This window comes from Pyrgilauda ruficollis, unplaced genomic scaffold (assembly GCF_017590135.1).
Source record: "Pyrgilauda ruficollis isolate IOZ18807 unplaced genomic scaffold, ASM1759013v1 scaffold32, whole genome shotgun sequence".
NCBI classification, from domain to species: Eukaryota; Metazoa; Chordata; class Aves; order Passeriformes; family Passeridae; genus Pyrgilauda; species Pyrgilauda ruficollis.
The window spans coordinates 5,271,372-5,293,236 of record NW_024524600.1 but is presented as its reverse complement, the minus strand read 5'-3'; the positions used below and the strand labels follow the sequence as shown (position 1 = coordinate 5,293,236).

General features: G+C 36.8%; 3 protein-coding genes across 4 annotated transcripts in view; 1 reads left to right on the top strand and 2 right to left on the bottom strand.

The window, feature by feature from the left end:
* Positions 1-1,010: 1,010 nt before the first annotated feature.
* CUNH12orf50 (chromosome unknown C12orf50 homolog) lies at positions 1,011-13,800 on the bottom strand. Its single transcript, XM_041474264.1, has 11 exons — positions 13,667-13,800; positions 12,092-12,215; positions 9,869-10,042; positions 8,587-8,664; positions 8,373-8,486; positions 6,967-7,086; positions 4,271-4,378; positions 3,847-4,044; positions 2,328-2,417; positions 1,681-1,772; positions 1,011-1,070 (listed from the first exon to the last, which is right to left on the bottom strand). Exons 1-11 carry the CDS (start codon positions 13,673-13,675, stop codon positions 1,011-1,013), a joined length of 1,167 nt encoding a protein of 388 aa, XP_041330198.1. The 5' UTR covers positions 13,676-13,800.
* A 715-nt stretch (positions 13,801-14,515) lies between these two features.
* CUNH12orf29 (chromosome unknown C12orf29 homolog) lies at positions 14,516-20,946 on the top strand. Its single transcript, XM_041474245.1, has 7 exons — positions 14,516-14,649; positions 16,370-16,487; positions 17,114-17,209; positions 17,592-17,708; positions 18,059-18,253; positions 19,290-19,459; positions 19,999-20,946. Exons 1-7 carry the CDS (start codon positions 14,560-14,562, stop codon positions 20,185-20,187), a joined length of 975 nt encoding a protein of 324 aa, XP_041330179.1. The 5' UTR covers positions 14,516-14,559; the 3' UTR covers positions 20,188-20,946.
* The window catches only part of CEP290 (centrosomal protein 290), a 48,805-nt gene continuing 47,857 nt past the window's right edge, over positions 20,918-21,865 (bottom strand). For both annotated transcript variants that reach the window (XM_041474243.1, XM_041474244.1), the window contains one exon: positions 20,918-21,727. In XM_041474243.1, coding sequence (XP_041330177.1) covers positions 21,542-21,727 — 186 coding nt within the window. In that variant the 3' untranslated portion in view covers positions 20,918-21,541. The remainder of the gene's footprint in view (positions 21,728-21,865) is intronic.

The window sequence follows — 21,865 nt, the reverse complement described above, 5'->3', positions numbered from 1 at the left end:
AAATAAAATAAAAATTACACCACTTTTGAGATAATCAAGTAGAGCAGAGAAGCATATGACTATATTTCTCATAGAACAATAGAATTATTTCAGCTAGAAGTACCCTGGAAGGTATCTGACCCAGCTTCATGTTCTAAGCAGTCACAGAAGAAAAGGCTCCAAGGTGGCAATATGCTTTCATTCTCACAGTTACAGGTGCCACCAAGATAATTACTGGATCCTAGTGTTACAGAAGGAAGTTTGAAGGGCTCTTTACAAAAACTGATTATATTCTAAGGATGACCAAAGGCCAGGTAAATGCAAAAAACTGAAAAAACATCTAAGAAAAAGGTATGAAGTCATGTATATGTAACACTTCACAGAGAGGTTTGTTTCCTCAGAAAGCAATATTAAAGTACGCTTCTTAACAGTCTTTATACAACTTTTCATATTTTAGTTTGAAATGCATTTAAATACATATCTCAGTTAATTCTAAGTTTTCTTGTGAATTTCATTTAGTTCATAACACAGTTATGAACTGCTGCTCCATTAAAATAACAAAATCTCAAGATCAAATTCAGAGTGAGTCCCCAAACGTGTGGCAAAGCAGATAAACCATGTAGGAATCTGGCTTTTGTACCAGCAAACCACATTCTAGAATTCATTACACTATTGCTGTTTACATTAAAAGTCCTCTGAAACTGCTAAGTATAACTAATAGTATTTATTCATATTAGGAATTATGCCTTAAAAATCTATCAAATAAAATATGAGAAGACTCTGCTTAGGGATTTTTTCTCTATGAACTATTAGTCTATGATGTAGAGCCGTAGTCTGTAAAAATAACTTCAAGTGCCAAAATTTTATAGTAGATTAAACATAGTGGATATAGATCTTTATATGTGACCATGCAGAGCATACTTTTAAGAATTTTTAACCAGTTTTGAAACACTATAGTGTGCTTCCTTCCTTCACCTTCTTTTTGGAATTTGCAGTTTCTTCATCTTTGGATATCCAAGTTGATAATTTCCTTATTTCCCTTTAGATGTTTCTTTTTCTCCTTTTTTATTCACTTCCATGTCTTCTTTACTCTGCTGTCAAAACAGATATACACAAAATTCTGTGCATAATTTCTTAGAGTAAAACTACGTGCTCCTTCAGAAACATTTTAAGAAGTAAAATTTCAAGGTGAAACATGAGATAGAGGTTCTAATCTCAGCTTTCAAGGCAGCTGTAAAATGTATGCATGGTCTTTAGGGTATCTTGCAAACATTTTGTAGCCATGGCTTCAGACCTCAGCTGCTTATTGCTCAGCCATGGCTGAAGCTTCACAATCAATCCAGCACAGAAACAGATCAAACTCATATGGTCTCTACTGTGTTTGTCTGGTGATAGAACCCAAAACTTGCCTTTTGTAGCACTTTAGAGTACGCACTTTGCTTTCATATAAGCATTATTGTTAAAAAAAAAAAAAAAAAAAAAAAAAAAACCACACCAGAAATCACAGGTTAGTTATTCAGGCAAAGGTACATGACTGAAAACAAATAAAACTATTAACTGCTCTTTCAGCTACTCAAAATTGATCAGAATCTTGCAGGTTTTGAATGAGGAAGTTTTACAAGCACTTTTACACTTTCTAGGTGGGCAGAGACATACCAATTCTCCTAAAAAGGCTGAATTGTAACCATTTTTATCAGTTACCTGAGTGGTTATTTTAAATTTAGAGAATGGTTTTGCTTGTGGATTTCTTTTCCTCCAAGCCGGTGAATTAGAAGATCCTGAAGTATATTTGCCTGTAGGAAAAACATACACATTGTTTCCTAACTTCAGCCACAATTTCAGGAAAGAGTCCCTTAGTCTGATATGTGAATTAAATATTGCATTGGCTGAAGTTTCAAGGAATGTATCAGATGAGTGAGATACCGCCTCTAAAACACAAGCTAGTGTTAAAGGCAGACTCGCTCTAGAACTTTAAAGATAATTTGCAACATTGTAACATTTCCATGAGGCTCATGTGATCTTCCAAAAGAAGAGATTCTGCTACCAACATCCTTGGTTTTAACCAAGGGAATGTTCCTGGGCTGAAGACCTTCCCAAAGACATCAACAGCTTCTGTTTTATCCCTGCTTGTGAAAGCCCTATATACAAGGTTATATTATGGCTTTTTGCTAGACATTTGATTGTGCCTCAGAATATGCTGCCTAATCACAAACCATTTTTTAAAAATTGATTAAAAATTAATATTATTAATATTCGTCATTTAATTCCATCTTAATGTGATTAATTAAAAATACTAATTTTGTAATAATCCTACAATTTTCAGTTTATACACAATGTGTAAATGTTACCATAGTTTTCTGTTTGTGTCCAAAATCTCCTATTGGTGTCAGGCTGATTCTTTTGTTTGGAGCCTTTCTGACCATAGGACTCAGGTACTGCTGGAAAGAAAGGCAGCAAAAATGTGAATGATTGCTTTTACAAGAAAAATGCCAATTCCCATTTTTTCAAAAATGTTCTATCCTTTTTTAACCTGAAAATTTAATAAAATGTATTCTTCACATAAATATTTTTTCTCTCTATAATCTCTATAGCACCTTGTCTACATTTAATGAAAGCAAATATTCAAAGAAAAAAGACAAAAGACACAACTATTTGTTCTCAAGACAAAGCACCAATGTTGGAGTTTGTTACACTTTATTCACCTTAAAGTAGGCTTTACTCTGTCTGAAGGAGGTCCCTGTTATTAGAAATTAAGACAGGGAGGAACCTCAAAATGGAGAATGAACCCAGCTTAAGAGAGATGACTGAAACTGCCAAGATGAAATTACTTTTGATTTCTGATTATTTAAATTATTTACCACTAAATCTGTTGACAAAGCGACACAGGATAAAACAAATAATCCAGAGAAACCATGAACAGAGAAACTGAAAATTCAAATAAAGCCCAAATGATGTACTAGATTGGGTGAGGCTATATATATTAGCAAGATAAAAATAAAGTGAAAGGTGTAATAAATCTGAAGCAGATTGCCAGAAAGAAAGATGCAAGACTCAGAATCCCACCTGTAGGCTTCTTGTCAAATTAATGACATAGCATGTACCATCAAGAAGACAGTAGAGTAAGATGAAGGAAAGTACCATCCTTTATGAGCAGCAGAAAGAATATATTCAGTCCTCTGTCCAGCATAATTAATGTGAAAAAAATAACACTAATGTTAAACACAAAGATTTACACTGCATTTAAATTGATAACAGAAGTGTGAATATGACCCAAAACCTTGTTTATTCCAGACAAAAAATAATCCTAAATAATGAAAACGAATACAAATTCATAATCATGAAAACTCCAGTGAAATCCCAATTATGGAAATATATGCTGCAAAGCAAGCAGCATATTTCCTACTGGGAAAAATAGGGTTGAACAAGAAACATTTATTGAGACATAACTGAAATTCTACTGCAAAACATACTTCTACTACAAGTAATTAGAATAAAATAAGAGCTTAAAGGTGGAGTTTTCAAGGTTTATTAAATATTTGAAAAGAATAAATCACATAAGACATGCTGTAAAAAGTGCGGAACACTATATTTGTGCACATGACGACTTCATTGCATCCATGAATTCCTGCTGTAAAGATGGATCAATTATTGTTCATGAATATTCTGCTTGACAAACTGTAAAGCTTTATAAATCTTTACATTTCTGTCTTTGGATATGGCTGAAATCTACTTGTGAAAATTAAGCTTGATCAAATTTACTCATGCCTGTATTTAAGCATAAATAACTTATTATTCAGCTGCAGGGACCCAATTGAAAGCAGCACAATACAGACAGGCATTTTAAGAATTCTGTGTACAGGAACTCACCTGTAGGTCCATTGAATTTTGGTTTTTGAGTGACAGTCCGGTAGACTACATAAGCTGATCGTCGAGGTTCTGGAGAATTTAAATGAGTGTATCTTCCAGTGTCTCTCCCATATGGACTGGAAGAAGCAGTTTCATCCTCCTTACTTTGACCCCTTTGTTGATAACCTGGTTTTCCTTTGGGGTCCGGAGTGTGAATTCCTAAAAGTGAAAATACAACCAAAAAGGTTGTCCGATTATTCAAAATTTCACATAGTGCATGCAACTGGAGACCAAACAAGGTTAAAAAAAATTTCTTTGTAGACAGACAAATCCAAGTATGGGTCGTCCATACTTGACACTAAGAAGAGAAATTTACTAGATAGTGCTAAAACATCTCACAGTTTAGTAAATAGAAATGAATAAGCTGATGATTTTTTCAAAATACCTTTGCCAGTTACTGCATTAGCTGAATTTCTTCGCTCCTCAGAAATCCTTTTATTTTCCTTTACTTCCTTAAATTGGTGGTTCTTTACCAGTTCAGTGTAGCTTGTTTCTGAGGGATCAAAATAACATGTATTCACTTTTTGGAAAGCATAAGAAATATTCATAGCCAAAAATACTGTGGTATTTTTATTTTATAATCTCCTAATATAAATAGGTCCCTTTGGGTGGAAGTTGGTTTCACATGTTAATTATTCTAAAAGTGCCATTCCCCAGAAGGAAAGAAAAAGTGTCTGTATTTCCTGTAGCACAAGAAATCTTGAAGAGCAACTCAAAAATTAACTCTAAATGCAAAAATCAGATCATCCTTTCTCTACACCAAATAGGTGTGGACCTCTGGAACTCCCACGGCTGAGCCCATGGACACCAACCCACGCACTTCAAAGGATGCCTGGCCGAACTGTCGATGCCTGTAGCATCTGGATACACTCTGGACACGTGCAGTGCATGAACACAAAACACTACAAGTGATGGAGATGACAAATTTGCAACAGCACTGGTTGCATACTGGCTGCCCACTTCAAACTACAAACTGAACTTGACAGGGAAAGTTGCATTGTAAAGTAACCACATTATTCTTCTCCTGGCCCTGCTACTCTTTGGGAAGATGGAGCTTTGTTCTCCCTTTTTTCCTGAAAAAGTAAAGAAGCACTTTTGGTTCCTCTTATTTCAGGCCAAAATGCGGCAGAAATGCTCTACTTCTGCTTCAGTTTCTGGGTTAGTTTAAAGACAAAAATCTGTCCTTTTTTCCCTTTTATTCTAAAAAGGCAAAGAAATAACTGCATAACAATCTACTTACAATAACATTTTCTAAATTAACAAATATATTCTGGAACTCTCCTGTGAAAAGGATAAAACTTATCATTAAGTTACTTTGGTGTAGATATTTTAATTTGCTGTATGTGAGTTTTTGAAAAAAACACTCTATCACAAGTGTTATGCTTTTTCCTTAACTATATTTTTACTGGTTTTTTAAGTCCTGTGTTCTGTGACATACTACGTACAACCAAATTTGTTTTACTTGTCCAAAGTGGAAAGTGCACAGCATTCCCTATGATCTAATGTGAGCATCAAAGTCTTTACTAACTCAGGGACTCATAATTGAATCTATCAGAGGATGCAAACTGGACAAAAGAAGCAGAATGAAACCATAACATACAACAATTGCTGTCATCTTGCAGTGAAAGAATTCACACTGTTAATAGAAATTTCACTTCAGATTGGTTTTACACAAAATATATAATGTTCACCACACTTGCAGAGGAACAAAAGTAATCTAATCTAAAAATTTGCCAATACATAATAATGAAGTACCTTTCACACTGGAATACTTTGATGTAATTGGTTCTTTTTCCCAAGTTAGTGCCTCAAATCTGTTCCCATCAACAAATGTGTTCCTCTGCATCACAGAACCACCACCTCCTGTAGGAAAGGAATTTCATAGTTATCTATACTTGAGAGCACCCTGAGAAAGGTGAACAATGCAACAAGTCTGCTTTTTAAATGGCATGTTTTTAGCTGAAGTGAGTAGAAACCAAATAACTGATTTAATAAGGCCCACAAAAATTAGAGAAAATAGTCTGTTAAGCAGAACTGTTAAATAGTCTGTTAAAAGCTTTAAATACATATAATTGTGAACAGAGATTCAATTACTGAATTGTGGCTCAGTGGTAACTGTTTATACAGACATAAAGAATATCTAAAAAGAAAGATACTTTTGTACATAAAGGTGACAGGAAAAGATGTAGAATATAAGATTCATTTCTACTGTGCAATAGTTCTGGAACTAGAAGACACACACCAGTTTGCTCCAAGCTAGAGCAAGCAGCCCTAGCATGGTATTGCACTATTTTGCATTTACAAACTAAGGGGAGAAAAAGAATACTACAATTACTACTAATTTTATCATTAATAAATATTTATGGAAAAAAAAAGGATTTAATATTACCAAGTATTAAGCAAATTCAAGGAGAATGGGGCATTCTTCAACTTTAATGACAAGATTCAACACTGAACTCAATTGGTCAAAAGAGTGTGTCTTCATTAAGGTCAACCAAGATTATGCAGAGGGATTGGATCCTGTTACACAAGTTTCATGATTGCAGCTTTGCTACTTTTCTGTGTAGGATAACTGAAAAATACAAAGCTTATTCATCTTAACTAAGGATAGTCTCACAAAGGTAACAGTTTTTGAAAGCATTTTGGCTTCAGACAGCCACAGAATATTCTGAGGTGGAAGGAACTCACAAGGATCATGAAGTCCAGCACTTAAATGAATGGCCTATACAGGGATCAAACCCATGTCCCTGGTGTTACTAGCACCAGGCTCTAGCCAATTCATCTGCATCTCTATGCCTGCTTTTTCATAACTCCATTGAACCCTTTCTTTCCCAAACTCAACTGCAATCTGCATAAAGGATTTTTTTCAGTGCAATCCTAAAATAAGCATAATACATAATCGTAAATAATGTTTATGATTCATTGTTATAATTAATGGTTCAGCATGAGAAAGAGTGTCTGAAACATAAAGAACATATAATAACTCAAATGCAAAATGGGGAAGTTTAATGCATGTATATTTAATTATTTTATTTACCACATGACATTCAGCAATGAGAAGCTGATGCTACAGTATATTACCTCCATTGTCAAAGGATTTGTGATCAGTTCTGGGAATACTCTCTACTGATACTCTCCTTTCTGAATTCTCCTTTTCTTTTCTTGTATTATTAAATCTTGTAGGAATTGTGTTACCATCACCTGGAAAGGCAACAAAAAGAATGTTTAGCTCTGTGTAAGCACAGGTAGTGGCACTGACATTCTCTTCCTCCCACCCCTATGAGCCATTGATTAGTTTAGTGTAATTTCTCTTAACCTCTCATTTCATAACCTTCTTTCTCTTTTATTAATTATTTGAATCCTGTCTAGTGTAACTGATTTCATCTTTCATGCTCTATAAGAAAACATCATAATTCATAGACTAAAGAAGACTATGGCTCCAAAGTAAAGACCTAGATATAAATTACCTGCTTATTCATGAGCTTCTCACTACCCATGAATTATATTTATTAATCCTATCTAATAGAATTTATGGCATTTTCAAAATGCATGTCATGCCTGAAGCCTCAGAGAACTCAGCTGAAAACTGTTTTAGAGAAACATATCAATCTGTTTCTATTATTGCATCTAATGATAGATGACACTAAATAAAGACACTTCTTAAAAGGTATGTTCACACATCTGTCACTGAGTCTCTCATCTATAGACTAAATATATCTATATATTTGTTTGAAAGAATTTAACAAAACTATTTTAATATCAAACATTTCAAATTTAGAAATTAGAAGAGATTAGTAAATGAAAAACCATAAGAACTGGGGTAAATGTTTATAAATTTGTATTCCTTTGACCTTAATTATGTTGGATAGTCCAGAATTCAAAACAAAGTGTAACTCTTTTGTTCTTCTCTTTTCTCTTCAAAGAAAATTGAAGGAGGCATTTAATCTAAATTTATTTATAGAAAAGTTTGATTTAACAATACATTTTAACATCAAGACACCCAAGATAGTCAGCAGAGGTCATGAAGCACCTCTGGAAAAGTGGCTCATCTCACCCTTAGGCACTGCCTGGTGATTCAATAAAAAGGAGATACATTGTCTCTCTTCATTTTCACCAGAGAGCCGAGATGAGAAATTTAAACTACATTCCTAACCTTAGGATGGTTAAAATTAGACTACATAAATCTTTACCACAAAATTATATGAAGTACCTATGTTGTGTATGTCAGAAAAGACTGGGTTAATAGCCCGTTTCTACCTTTTCTGCCCACAGCTGATGCAGGTAATCAGCACTAGTGTGACTACATATATGGCAAATAAGAATTAAGTGTTTGTGTAATTTGCTGACAAATACAAATATGTTTCTGCAATATTTTATTTTCACTAAATTTAAAAAGCACGGAGGAAATCAAAATTATGTAATAGTTTCTCCCTGTTACAGCAGTTTTAGAAGTGATAAATTCAATCCAACCAAACCAAAATACTTGCCTTTCTGCAGGTTTTGTTCAGTAGCTTCCAAGGGTAATAACTCATCTTGCCATGGTGAAGACACAGTTTTTGTTGATTGGTGTTTGTAAGGATTCTGAATTCCATAATACTCTCCTACACATGCCCCAAGAGGGGAAAAAAAAAAAAAAAAGCCCTACAGTTTACTGTATTGGAAGCATTGCTTTTAAGAAAGAATGATTAATTTCATATTTACCAGATTTATAGCATATATCCCTTATTGCTCTTTCCTCTTCAATATCTATAACAGTCTTAGACATCCAGTTAGAAACATCTGCAGGAAATATTTGTAAAAGATTACAAGATAACTATACAAAGACCTTAATTAATTCTTAATAATGAAATATGATAAGGACTTTACTTTTTGTCATTGGTTATTTTAGGTTTTGACTGCAACCTGTGCTTCTGTACTGAAAAATTATTAGTTAATATCAGGTATTTTCATGTACAATGAGATTGCAGTTAATACACATTTTAAAAAGCAAACATTTGTTAATTCAACAGGATTCAAATATATCTCCAATATTCATTTTCAAAATAATCTTTCATTTATACCCACAAGGAAATCTGATTCAATGCGTCACCAGAGAGTGCTTGTCACAAAACCTCTGCCCAAAGTTACTACCTTGTAATGCCTGCTGGCAGAGCTGGTGAAGTGAGTGATCCAGATCTCTCTCAGTTAAGGCTATGAAGATTAGCAAAGCCTTACTTTCTGTATTGTTTAAGTGGCATATTCAGGCTGAAACCAAATTAGGAAGCACCAGAAGGCTGGTCTACCAGCCATCCCAATGGGCAGTGGGAAAGTGAAAAGTGGGTTGGGGCAGCACAGCAAGTTGCTGGATGCATGTTTGAAAGTAGGTCATTCTTTCACTTTTTGCTCTCCAGGAATGTGGCATTTGTTCCATCCCTATGAGTCTCATATCTCTAAGTGAGATATGGTCAATGGTTTAACTGTATTAACATATATGTGTGTATATATATGTAAAAACATTCAGTTAAACTACTGGAGAGTTTTGCACAAATTGTCTTTGCTAGATTTAAGACTAACTTTCTCTAAAAAATGACTGCCTACAGAGTTTGGTAAATGAGCTGAAAAAATTACTTAAGTTAAAGTCACACAATTGTCTTTTGTAAAAAACTTGTGACTTCACCTTCACTGACGAATGCATACAGCCCTTGTTCAAAAATTTATTTCTCAGAAACAAAGTACCTCCTAAACTTGTAATTTCATCCCAAAATTTTGAAGAGTTTTTGATGGCCATTTGAATTGGATTGCAGGCTTTAGAAAATACTGCCTTGCTCACATCTGGTGACTACCAGTTCCAACATTTTAAAGATTAGCTGAAAACTATCCCAAAAACTTTTCAACAACTCTTTTCTAAAAATTTCATGGTTATTACAATAAGTCAGTTGTGAGGTACATTGCAAGAGCTGACAAAACCCATACAACTCGCTTATAAAAGAAAAAAACTGTTTACAGTTGTCTTCCTCATCATCATCCTCATCATCCTCTTCATCATCCTCTTCATCACTGAGGTTTATAATCAGTGGAGGATGAATTGGTACTAAAACATTGTCTTGATTTCTGAGTGAGTCCTGACGATGGGCTTGATGCAGAATGCCTCCTTGGACATCCTGTTTCAATGGGACATCTGCAGACAAGAACATTCAATTTCTTTTGTTAGAAGGAAACTAAAGTATCACAACCAGGCTGACAGCAGCAGGCATACTTCTGAAAACATTATCAAGATTAGACATGATCTTGTGCAGAGGCTGGCAAGAGAGCACCTTCCACCTCCAGAAAGTACGAAAAACACAGGTGCTAGCTCCTCTGAACAGACACGGGCACTGATGAATACAGATTTTTGAAAAGAGGAACATTTTCCTCACTGCACTATTTTAAAAAGTTGCAAACATGCTGTATCAATCCCTACAGCATCCATTTTGAAGAATTCAGCAATGCTAAGCACATTTGAAGAGTTTTTTTATATCAAACTAAATCTCAACTCTCATTACTAGGACAAAATGTAGATTTTGTAAAGGAATGTGAAGTACACAAAAATAATTTACACTTAATAAGAAAAAAAAATCACGAAATATATTATTTATAAGGAATTTATATGTTAATTTCCTAAGAAATTTATCTAGACACATAATATTTTCAGCAAAATGGCTTTAGTACTGGGATAATACATTGCAAGAGCCAGGAAATACAATGGACTAAAAAGAAACATGATGAAAGATGGTGAGTCTATGTGTATTGTTCAAGCTGAATGATTTTCAACCACAGTATTCTGTGCATTATATTAAAAATATTGAATTTTGATATATTTTCCAGTCTAAGAGAAAGTGTAGGCATTTTTCTATTATTCCAGTTGTTTTTATTCTTGTGCATCTCTTGCTTGCCTATGAGCAGCATGTATATAATGTTAAACCTATTCTCATAACACGATTGCAAATTAGATTTGTTGTATCTCATGTAAGAGATGTATAAGATACATCACTAACTTGATGGAGCATTTTTCAGTGTTCAGAACAGGCTATTTTTACCTCCATGTAGAATAAGTCAAATTAAACTTAAATTAGTTTAACAAGATTTTTAAGAAAAAAAAAAATTGCAGCCTTAGTATCTGCAATGCTATTGCGGCATACACAGGCTTTGAACTTGTACATATTTCAGTAAAAAGTAAAAGGGTTTGGTCTGTTTTCCAGCTCTGATTGTTGGACATCGCCCTTGCACAGGACACTCTTGCCCACAGTGCCTTTTAGGTACAGTCTCAGACTTGCACCACGGCCAAAATGTGCCGTGTAAGTGGGAGCTGTGCTGAAGGCAGTATGGGCACTTGGAAAAACAGCACTCCAGGTCTTGCCTTGATCCTGCGTGCTTAGTTAGGCTCCACATACCCAGATATGACAGACTACATTTTCCTAGGACAATTTCAGGAACATGTTTACTTGGTTTCCTCACTCCTGCTTCTGACAGCTGTCTTTGTTTTTTGCCCTGGACTCTTATCCTGTTCCAGGTTCCAGCTGTCTACCAGGATTTCTGGTAGTCAAGAGCTCCTCTTAGAAACAGATGAGGAAAAAACTTGACTTGTAATGGAGTTTTTCACAAATAAGAGTGCTGCCTTACACTCTATTACTGTACTTTAGTAATATTTAACCTACGTTCAAGCACCAGATTTTTATTCAAAACAACAAACTGGAAATACATCTGCACAAACAGCTCTGTAATCTGATGTTATCTCTACAAGGGGCATCTCATCCATACATGTTGTGCTCTATCAACAGATATTGGTGTCCCTAGCAACCTCCTCCTCCCACCACACACATTGCTTTTGATTTCTCTTAAATTATTACCTGCATACTAACCATTTGAACTACTAGAGAGATTTCATCTATCAGAAATTCAAGTCAAGCAACATTTTTATTCCATGGATCTCAGCAACATAAATGTGACTTCATCTTTTATATCACTAATAGGTATGAAGATTCATAATATGACAGCTAAAATAATTCATGTGGCAATCCTATACAAATTCCTTTCTTTCCCTTAAACTTGCTGAGCTAGCAGATCATACTTGATTGATTCACCATGGTGCATTTCTTGACCTTACTATATATAACATAAGCACAGGAAGGACATTTTGTTTATTTCATTACTCTAATGAACAAATTGTTTAGAAAATATTTTTACTCACTGTTACTAGGTGGCAAATAAAGTCCATTTATATTACGGGGTTTTCTGTGAAAGAAGTCACAGCTTATCCTCCTGCAGCCTACGGGCTCTGTCTCCCAGAAACAGGAGAATTTGCTGTAGTTTTGCTGCAGGAGAAAACAGTTTTCAGGAGTTGTAAATATAACAATCAAAATGGAATAAAAGGATTACTACATGCTGTGTGAACATAAGATTGAATATATGACAGTTCACACTGCTATAAACATATGGCCAGGACTTTATGGGACCACATTCTTATAGTTTACATTTCAAATTGTCTTTTACAACTTTTATCATAAGTTCTGGGTCTAGGTCTAAAGTTACTGAGCTAAGTCAATGGTGTTTGGAGATGTAAAATTGTTTCTAGATTAGAACAGGGGTAAAAAAGTCTACTTAGTTTACTGCAGACTTTTCATGAGCTGGTGGCAAGGAAAAAAAATCTCTTAAGTCATTTAACTGACATGTGGCTGAGTTTACTTTTCTGTACAATGGAAAAATCAGATCAATCTCCAATGAAATGTGCTGTACAAGTGCAAATCTTGCGCTTGTACTGCCTTACTATTAAAGGACATGAATCTATGGGAAAACGTGATAAGAAACAAAACCCAGAAAGATTCCCAACAAAAACTAAAAAAATTTGGGACTTGATGCTGGCACTACTGCTATTACACTGCTCACACCATCTTTAAGCTTCAGCTGTTTTTAAAGATGACAAACAAAAATCTAATGGGAATAATAGGCTGTCTACATAGATTTGTTTAATTATTGCTTCTTTACTCATACTCATACTGCTGCTGTCCCTCTATGGATCAATGTGGCACCAGCTAAAAAGTCTGCACAATATTGCAGAGACAGTACTTTCACAACACGAATCACTTCTGTTAGTCATACATAAAATTGTTGTTCCACATCTCTGTCTCATCAGAGTTCACAGTTTTTAGCACCATCTCTGATGATGCAGTTCACTTATCCTTATAACCTGAGGTATCTTTCTCAAATATATGATAAACTTGTAATGCCAAAGAGGTAAGGACTCATGAGATTTACCCTGAATATGTAAAATCAGGCTTATATCCTGGATGTGAATGGCATCCCACCTGAGAACTGTAAATGCCAGGTTGGGGATTATTTCAGAATGAGTTTCTGAGTAATTTTTTTAATGAAAACAAGGGCCTACTTGAAAATATTGGAATATTTGGAAGCAGGTTTCTCCCAGTTCCAGATATTAACAGCTATGTCTAAGAGCAGCATCTCCAAAAACTTTTGGATTGTAGTCAGTACAATTGGGCCCTCCCCGAGACACAAAGCCCATCTCCCAGCCACTAACACCTAACTTCCTGACCCTTAAAAATAGATGGAATAACCAAGAGCCCTAAAACCATCCCTGGATTTTTACCAGGTGGAACGTAAGTACTTCTTTGAATTAAAGCTATCAGCAGGCAGGCAAATAATCTTATCCTGAAAGCGGTTTTCTTCCAAATGCCAAACCTTCAGATGACATAAAAGTCAGTGGATAGTGTAGCTAAAACAAAAAATAGTTGAAGGAAGCATGTGGTACCTTCTCCATGTGGCTGAACTGTTGAACTGAACGGAGAGCAGTTGTTAGCCAGGATGGAATGTTACATTTTAACAGTTGCCAACTGCTCTTCCAGCTTGGCACACCAGCATGATGCTGCTACATGACCCGTCCAGGCTGAACACTTCCTTTCTTTCTACTGCATCCAAGTAAAATATAGAATATCACATTGTTTCAAAGAGTCGCCCATTCTGGTGCTTTTTTAATGTGAAATTGAACAAACCAATTTAGCGAATGTTAAATAATACCCAACTTCTTGCTGATGCAACTGTGGTCTTAAAACCAAATCTCTGGTAACACAAAGATACCACAGCCTGCTGGGCAACAACAGTCAGAGGGAGGAGTGAGAATATGCGTGAGAGAAAGAATCCTTGGCCACCAAGGTCCGGGAAGAAGGGGGAGAAGCTGCTCCAGACGCCGGGGCAGAGATGTCTCCTGCAGCCCGCGGTGCAGGCCATGGTGAGGCAGCTGTGCCCCTGCAGCCCATGGAGATCCACGGTGCAGCGGAGATGGCCCTGCAGCCTGTGCAGGGCCCCACGCCAGGGCAGGTGGGAGCACCCAAAGGAGGCTGTGACCCCATGAGAAGCCAGCGCTGGAGTAAGTTCCTGGCAGAACCTATAGACCCAGGAGTCCATAGGAGTCTACTCTCGCAGGAGCCGGCGTTGCAGAAAGCGCCGCTGCCCCCGGTCGGGCCGGGCCGGGCCGGGCGAGCGGAGCCGCGGCGTCGCTAGGCCTGATGTCGGACGGGAGGCGGCCCCGCCCCGCGCAGCAGCAGCGCCCCCGGCGGCGGCCGCGGCGGACTCCATTTCCCGTGGCGCAGCGCGGGCGGGCGCAGGCACGGCGGCGGCGGGGGGCGCGGGCGGCCGGCCGGGGCCATGAGGCGGCGGGGCGCGGTGCAGCGCAAGGTGCCGTGTCTGTTCGTCACCGAGGTGAAGGACGAGCCCTCGGCCAAGCGGGAGCGACAGGTGGCTGGGGCAGCACCGGGACGGGAGGACGGGGGCCAGGCGGGTGGGGCTGGGCCCGTGCCCGAGCCCAGGGGAAATCGCTGGGCCGCGGCTTGCAACGGCACGGACCGTGTCAGAGCCCCAGCCACGGCCGAGTGGCGAGAAGGTCGGCTGCAGATTTAAGAAAACCTCACGGGAGAGGCTGGCATAGGGTTCTCCCGCTAAAACGCGGGGAGGAAGGCCCGTGTGAGTGCCGTGTCAGCTCAGCGCCACGCTTTTCCCGACAAGCGCGTACAGGTGTTCACCCTGATGCTGTGTTTGCTTTTTCTAAGTAAAGGTTGCTCCAGCATGACCACATGGGGAGCCTGTGTGAACCAATCCTGCCACTGCCGCCTGTGAGCCTCGTAGGAAGAAAAATGAGGCTGTGAGATGTGGACAAACTGGGGCAGCACACTCACCTGCCTAGCTGCAGATCTCCTGCTTGTGTTCCCTGATTTTAGTAGCAGCTGTGTAGTGAGAGCGAATGCAGCTGTGGGTGACCTTCTCCCCTTGGTGATTGGCTTCTGGATGAAAGAGCTGAAATGATTGCCAAAACAACAGTAACATAATTGTTCAACTCAGAGTTAAACCATCTCAATAATGGTAATATAAGGGTACCTCCCTACGCTGGTGTCTCTTCGCACAGAAAAACCTAACAGGGTAATAGATCTGGAACTGGCGTGTGCTGTTTTTGTTTGGCTTGTTCTGGCTTGGATTTTTTGGATTTTTTTGTTGCTGTGATTTGTTTTTTGTTTTGGTTCTTAAAGTTCAGGCAAGGATAAAATGTGGTTATGACTGGTAGGGAAGAAAGGGCGTGGTCGTGGTGGTAAAATCAATGGGAATGTTTTGTCACGACCGTGAAATTTTTAATGTAATCTTCATATATGCTGTTTGTTATGGTTACACATCTTATAACATGAAACAGTCGTGTCATGTAACACAGGTTCTCATTTTATGAATTCCACATTCTGTTTCAAGACTTCTGCCAGGAAAGGACTTGTTCTGTGTTTTGCTAGTGGAGAGAGTCCAGATTAAAAGACAAAGCTGACTGGGGAGAGAAGAGGGAGGCATGATGATTATAGAGACAAAGAATTGAATCCAAACACAACTGATTGCATGTTTGCAGTGAAACTGTTAGAGAAGCTGTACAGAAGTCCTAGAAATTTGTACTAGTTGGCTGTTTGTTTAAGATCCACAGATCACTTTGCTCTTTTGAAGTGCAAAAGTGTTTAACTGAGCTTGCTGATACCAAGTGTTTAATACCAGATGCTTTTGCTACCTTGCAAAAGCACGCCTGCTCCGTGTATTGCACTAACATGGTGCTATTGACTTCCATCTCCAAACTGAAAGCTGGGGAGAGCTAGTCATGAGGAATTTCTATTGCCACCCTAATGCAGGAAGGTGGATCTTAAAATGCTGCTGTGTTGGACTGGAACCCTTCTAGTTTATTTGCCCTGTTTAAAGTGGAAAGCAAAATCATCTCTAAATAATAACCAAGAATGGGAAAGGGGAAGAGACTTTAGAAACAGATTGCCCTAGTTTTTCTGTCTTAGAGTACTTTGCAAACTATCAAGTTTTGAAGAAACTGTTAGAAATCAGCCCTATAATACTTAAAGAGCTGGATTTGTAGAGGTCAGCTGTAAAAGGAGCAAGAATCTGTATGAGAGCAATGCAGTAATGTAGCCACTTGTCTTCTTTTCAGCCATTTAAAGTTTTGGCAACTGACACTATAACTGGAAAGGCATTAGAGGCAGATGTACACAATGCAGTTCCTACTGAAAAAGTGGATGGAACCTGCTGCTATGTAACAACATATAAAGGTAATAAGGAAGATCCATTTGCAGATTTCTCATCTGACTAGAACTCATGTTAGTAAGTTTTCACTTTTTTTGTATGATTTATTTACAGCTGTTGTGAATTCAAGTGTCATAAAGCATTTTCACCACAAAGTAATAGTTACCATAGACTTAGAAGGTGTTTCTAAAGTTGTTCTAGCATTTACTCTCCAAAATACATGAAGTATGACTTAAGTGAATGTGAACATCCAGGAACTGTTCTTGTTTTTAAACTTCCTATTAGTAAATCTTCCTTGCAAAATGGGTCATGTATAATAGAGTGTCTAATTTCCTTGGGGAAGATTTATAGAAGTACAGAGGTTGGGAGGAAATGAGAAGACTGTGGTTCAGTGACTCGCTGGGGCTCATGCCTTCACCTGCAGTTGTATGTAAACTCTGTATTATGCTAGGCGGGACTGTACACAGAATCTAAAATAGATTCAGAAATTCACATAGTGTACTTTGAAATTAAAAAGTGGATGGCTTTGCTTATAAAATTTCTCTAGTGACAAATGGGAATTCCTGTCTTGCCTGTTCTGTAGTTGATTTCAGTACTCTGCAGGGTATGGTCACCACAGTAAAGTGACGGTTTTGTCTTTGGAAACTCCTAGGACAACCCTACTTATGGGCCAGGTTGGATCGAAAACCCTCCAAACAAGGTGAAAAAAGGTTTAAACGATTCTTGTACTCATTGGAAGATTGCAAAGGTTAGTGAAAATTTTTTTCTTTTTGACAATGTAAGTTAGCCAGGTAGAAAAACAACTAGGCTAACAAATAATCAGTTATCCCACTCCAGTTTTTTTAATATCACCCTTTAAATTGAAGAGCTTTAATCTGGAATAGGTAGCTAAATTTTTAATCCGAATTTTTTAACTTTTAAACTTCTTAAAGGCTAAATGCATCTTTAAACTATCCTAATGGTAAACCACTTGAGTGTGACAGATGTTGGTGTTTGTACAAAGTAACTGGGACTACTGTCTGTGAAACAAGGTTTAGATCAATCTTATTTTGATAATTGCATTGACAGACAACTAAAGCAAAGTTGGTTAACAGTTTACCAAAAATGAAGTGTTGCATTTACGTGTCTAGAATTTGTTTGGAATATTGAAGAGGATTTCAAGCCTGTTCCGGATACCTGGATTCCAGCAAAGGACATAGAGTTCTCTAATGGCAATCCTTTGCCCGATGAAAATGGACATATGCCAGGTACCTATGATGCAGCACAGGTAAAACTGGGGAAAGGTGTGTGTGAATTTCTGATTAATTCCAGAGTTAAAAATAGTAGTTATCATATTCAGAAAAAATTGGAACATCATTCATTCACTGTCCAGAAAGGCTTTGTTCTTGTGACACATGGAAATAATTGCAGTTTGCTGTACAAACTTACAGGCCTTCAGCTGAAGGCATAATTGTCATATTTGCACTCTTCTAAGATACAGGTTTTTACTCTTTCTGTTTGTAGTTAACTGTAGGGGGTTTTTTAATGCCTGTAACAGCTTCTAGTATGCATTTATTAACTTCTGCTATTTACTTTGGTAAAATGTGTTTTCTGATAGGTTGGGTGCCCGTGGAGAAGAACAGTAAGCAGTATTGCTGGCACTCATCTGTTATAAATTATGAGGCTGGAGTAGCACTGGTATTGAAACACCATGCTGACCCAGGGCTTCTGGAAATCAGTCCCGTGCCATTATCAGAAATTTTAGAACAAACATTGGAGCTTATTGGAACTAATATCAATGCAAATCCATATGGTAAGTTTATATGGTCTGTTCTTTTTTTCTTAAGTGGTATTTTTGAGTGAAATCAATGCATTTTCTTTTTGTAAGTTTTTTAAAAGCGTTTTCCAGTAGCAACCTTAGAAAGGAGAGAAAGGCTGAAGAAACTGTCACCCAAAAATACTCACCTTAGAAAGCTGAGTTGTCATGGGACTAGTTATGTCTATTAAACCTCAGTTACTATAAAAATGCATTGCTTTTTTCTTTCAAAAAATATTTTAACTGGATAAACTATTGTAAATATTACTGTTAAAATACTAGTATAATTTTTAAAGTTTGTTTTGAATCGAAGTAGAAAACTTCATTCAGTCATGTTTTTTGGAGCCCCACAAGTTGCAGTTTTTAAATGATACAACAGGCATTTTTTAAGGAAATGTAATATAGGCTAAATTTCAGTTGTGGCTTCTTCCTTTAAAGGCCTTATAATGAGAAACCAATTACATACGAGCACAAGTGAGTTCTAACTTCTGTGCTTTGCTGTTAGGATAACTTGCAAGGATGGATAGGAAAAATAATCCTTCCTGGTCCTAAGCATTTCCTCAGTATGTACCAGAATTGCAACAAAAAGTTCTAATAGCTGCCTTCCTAAATGAAGATTTATGTTAACAGGAAAAGGCAAAGCAGTTTTTAACAGCCCAGTTTTAAGTAGTCATGAGAAGATATGGCAGATTTTCAGGAACTAAGGTGTTTGTGCCATTGATCGTGATCTGAAGTGTGAAGGATTTAGCTGGTGTGGTGACTGAGGAGGTGACCACAACGGAAAAACAGACAGTATAAATCTATGTAATGTTTATTTTATACAAAGGAGGAGGAGGTTTTAATAAATATTAATTAAAATGTGAGGAGAGACAGTTGCATTTGGTACTTAAAAATTTAATTAACTGTTCTGTTAAAGGCAGGACAATATCATAGTATCTAACAGAAGTTTACAGAGTGCTTTTAAGATGTCTGCAATAACAAAAGTGAGGAAACACAGTAACGAGAAGGAAGGTATTTGTTTCTTTTAACATAGGATTGGGAAGCAAGAAGCACCCTGTACATCTTCTAGTCCCACATGGAGCATTTGAAATAAAGAATCCACCTGCCTTGAAGCAAAATGACATACTGTCTTGGTTTGAAAGCTGTACGGAGGGTAAAGTTGAAGGAATTGTGTGGCACTGCCATGATGGGTGCTTAATCAAGGTGAGTATGTAGATGGACACACGGAAAGCACTGTAAGAATTCCTAAAATGTGATGTTCTGTATTCATTTTTAGTCTTTTTTTCCAAATTCTTTAATAGTAATGTTCTCCAACCAATGAGATGACAGTACAATTAGTAAAGCCGCTGAATCACTACAATGACTATGTAACATATTGAACTTTTTCATTCCCAACATGCTTATGAAGTAATTGAGAACATATTTTCTTGCCTCTCTTTATAGAAATGATTAGTTTTAAAGCTTAACTCCTCTATTTAAAAATTAAGTTCTCATAATGTTGACTAATAGAACAAGTATTATTAATAAGAATGCGATTTCTGAAACTGTAGAGGACACCTTGGTTCTCGTTTGCCTTTTGCACTTTGTTGTTGTTCATGTTATAGAGATAACTTATTAATGGTTTTAAGTGCCCTGATGCAGAGGATCCTAGAATCCACACACACCCATGCGCTTCCCAAGCTGGGAATTTTTGCATTACTCTATCAAAATGGCTGAACTGACCTTCATTCCTTTTCTTATAGCTCCATCGCCATCATCTTGGTTTACCTTGGCCACTTGCAGAGACGTACCTGAATTCTCAGCCTGTTGTAATTTCTTTTAATGGAACTAAATGTGACTATGACTTTGAACCAAAGAGTTTGTTTCACCATTTTTCAATGTTGGATGGACAAAGATTTGACCGACTCAAAGATATCAAGTTAGATGCTTGAAATTATTATTTTTTTAAGTTAATTGTTATATGTCCTGCATTCCTTTTACTTGTGTCCATCACAAAATTCTTCATGAATACTCTTGTAGCTTAGGCAACAGCCCAGGTACTACCGTATCATTTTAAGTTTGTCCTGAATGACTAAATAACAGAGATATGACAGCCAGAGCAGAGATCTAACTTCTAGCATGTTTATTTTATGAAAAATCCTTAACTTCTGAACACATTCCTGGAAACTGTTAGCATTAAGTGTAGGAAGTACGTTTTCTACCACTGGCTGGTCCTAAAAGCTTTACTAATGAATGCGATCAACTGGAAAAGTTACATAGATTGTGTTTCTACAAATGTAATTATTATGACACTGTTGTATGTAGGTTTGAGACTTAGCATCAAGCTTCTTAACTGTAAAAAGACATATTTCAGTTGGGACCAGAATTAGTCCTAAAATTTAACCATTTTTTAAAAATTTGTAACAGTTTCTTACAGGGGAAAACTTCCTGGTATCATTTAACTGTACATCTGCAGCATTATTTAAAAACCCAGTTAACCTATATCCTATAGGCACTTGCACTATTTTGGGACAAAAAGAGTAAATAATAGAAAATACTCTAGTTTTATTTTGGAGAGCCTAGTAAGTGGAGAGAGACATGACTTGGCTTAGTAATTCCTATTTACAATTGTGTCTCAATTGGGAAACTTCACCACAGGCATATTAAGTAAGATAAGGTATATAAATAATAAAGGTGAGACTGAACAATCATTTGAGTTGGCTTTATTTCATCTCTGCTATAAAACTATACATCCAGCAATATAAAATAAACAAAATGAAAAATCAATTATGTACAAAAATACCAGTGGTTTGGCTGAAATACTATAGCTTCATTTTCAGTTCTTTGTTCTTGGATTTTTTAATGTTGAGGTAAAAATAACCAGGAATGTAAGAACAGGCATCCAGCACACTCACCCTGAGTTCAGAGTTAAACATTATGGTTGCACAAGACAACAAGAGCAAATTACATATTCTTACTGATCTGGGACTTAGCATACTTAGTATGCTGACAGTTTAAAGGTTTATTAACTTTTAAAAGAAGCCCAAAGTTTCAATTTCATCTGACACCTTATTATCCAAATTAACTGTTTTGAATAAAAATATATTATTGCACAAGAGCTGGGAGAGATAAAACTTGCTTTTGTTTTGACTGTTGTATATAAATACTGACAATTAATTGTTGAATAATGCAATTCTGCCCTCTTAGGTGTGTGCAAATTAACATAACTTTAAGAGACTTGTATAATTCCAAGATAAACAGACAATTTTATTTTTTGTATCAATGATGAGGATACGGAATGCTACCCTAATCAACAGAAATATTGCCTGGACTATCCTGAATGCCAAACTCTTCACAAAGCTGGTTCAATCTCTCTTCCAAGATAATATTTTTTTTTACTTCTTCCTTGTAGTTATATTTTAGATCCTCAAGTTCTTCAAAAAAGGAAGGATTATAGGTCTCTAGTTCTCTTCTCAGCTCTTTTGTCTCTTCCTATTGAAAAGAATGAAGGAGTACCACCTTTATCCAGAACTTTGTTAATACCACACAACACCTTTTTTTGCCTTTTTCTTGAGGTATTATATGAGAAGAGAATAACGATCTTGTCTAGAAGCAAAAAACTCTACCCAT

What these genes read in the sequence shown, in the direction of transcription:
- CUNH12orf50 (XM_041474264.1), bottom strand. An exon ending in AAAATTCAATGGACCTACAG is followed by an intron (nt 2,418 to 3,846) that starts GTGAGTTCCTGT and finishes CTTTCTTTCCAG; the next exon opens with CAGTACCTGAGTCCTATGGT. An exon ending in AATTTAAAATAACCACTCAG is followed by an intron (nt 1,071 to 1,680) that starts GTAACTGATAAA and finishes TTTTGACAGCAG; the next exon opens with AGTAAAGAAGACATGGAAGT.
- CUNH12orf29 (XM_041474245.1), top strand. Translation starts at nt 14,560, where the DNA reads ATGAGGCGGCGGGGCGCGGTGCAGCGCAAGGTGCCGTGTCTGTTCGTC. An exon ending in CTCATTGGAAGATTGCAAAG is followed by an intron (nt 17,210 to 17,591) that starts GTTAGTGAAAAT and finishes TTACGTGTCTAG; the next exon opens with AATTTGTTTGGAATATTGAA. An exon ending in TATCAATGCAAATCCATATG is followed by an intron (nt 18,254 to 19,289) that starts GTAAGTTTATAT and finishes CTTTTAACATAG; the next exon opens with GATTGGGAAGCAAGAAGCAC.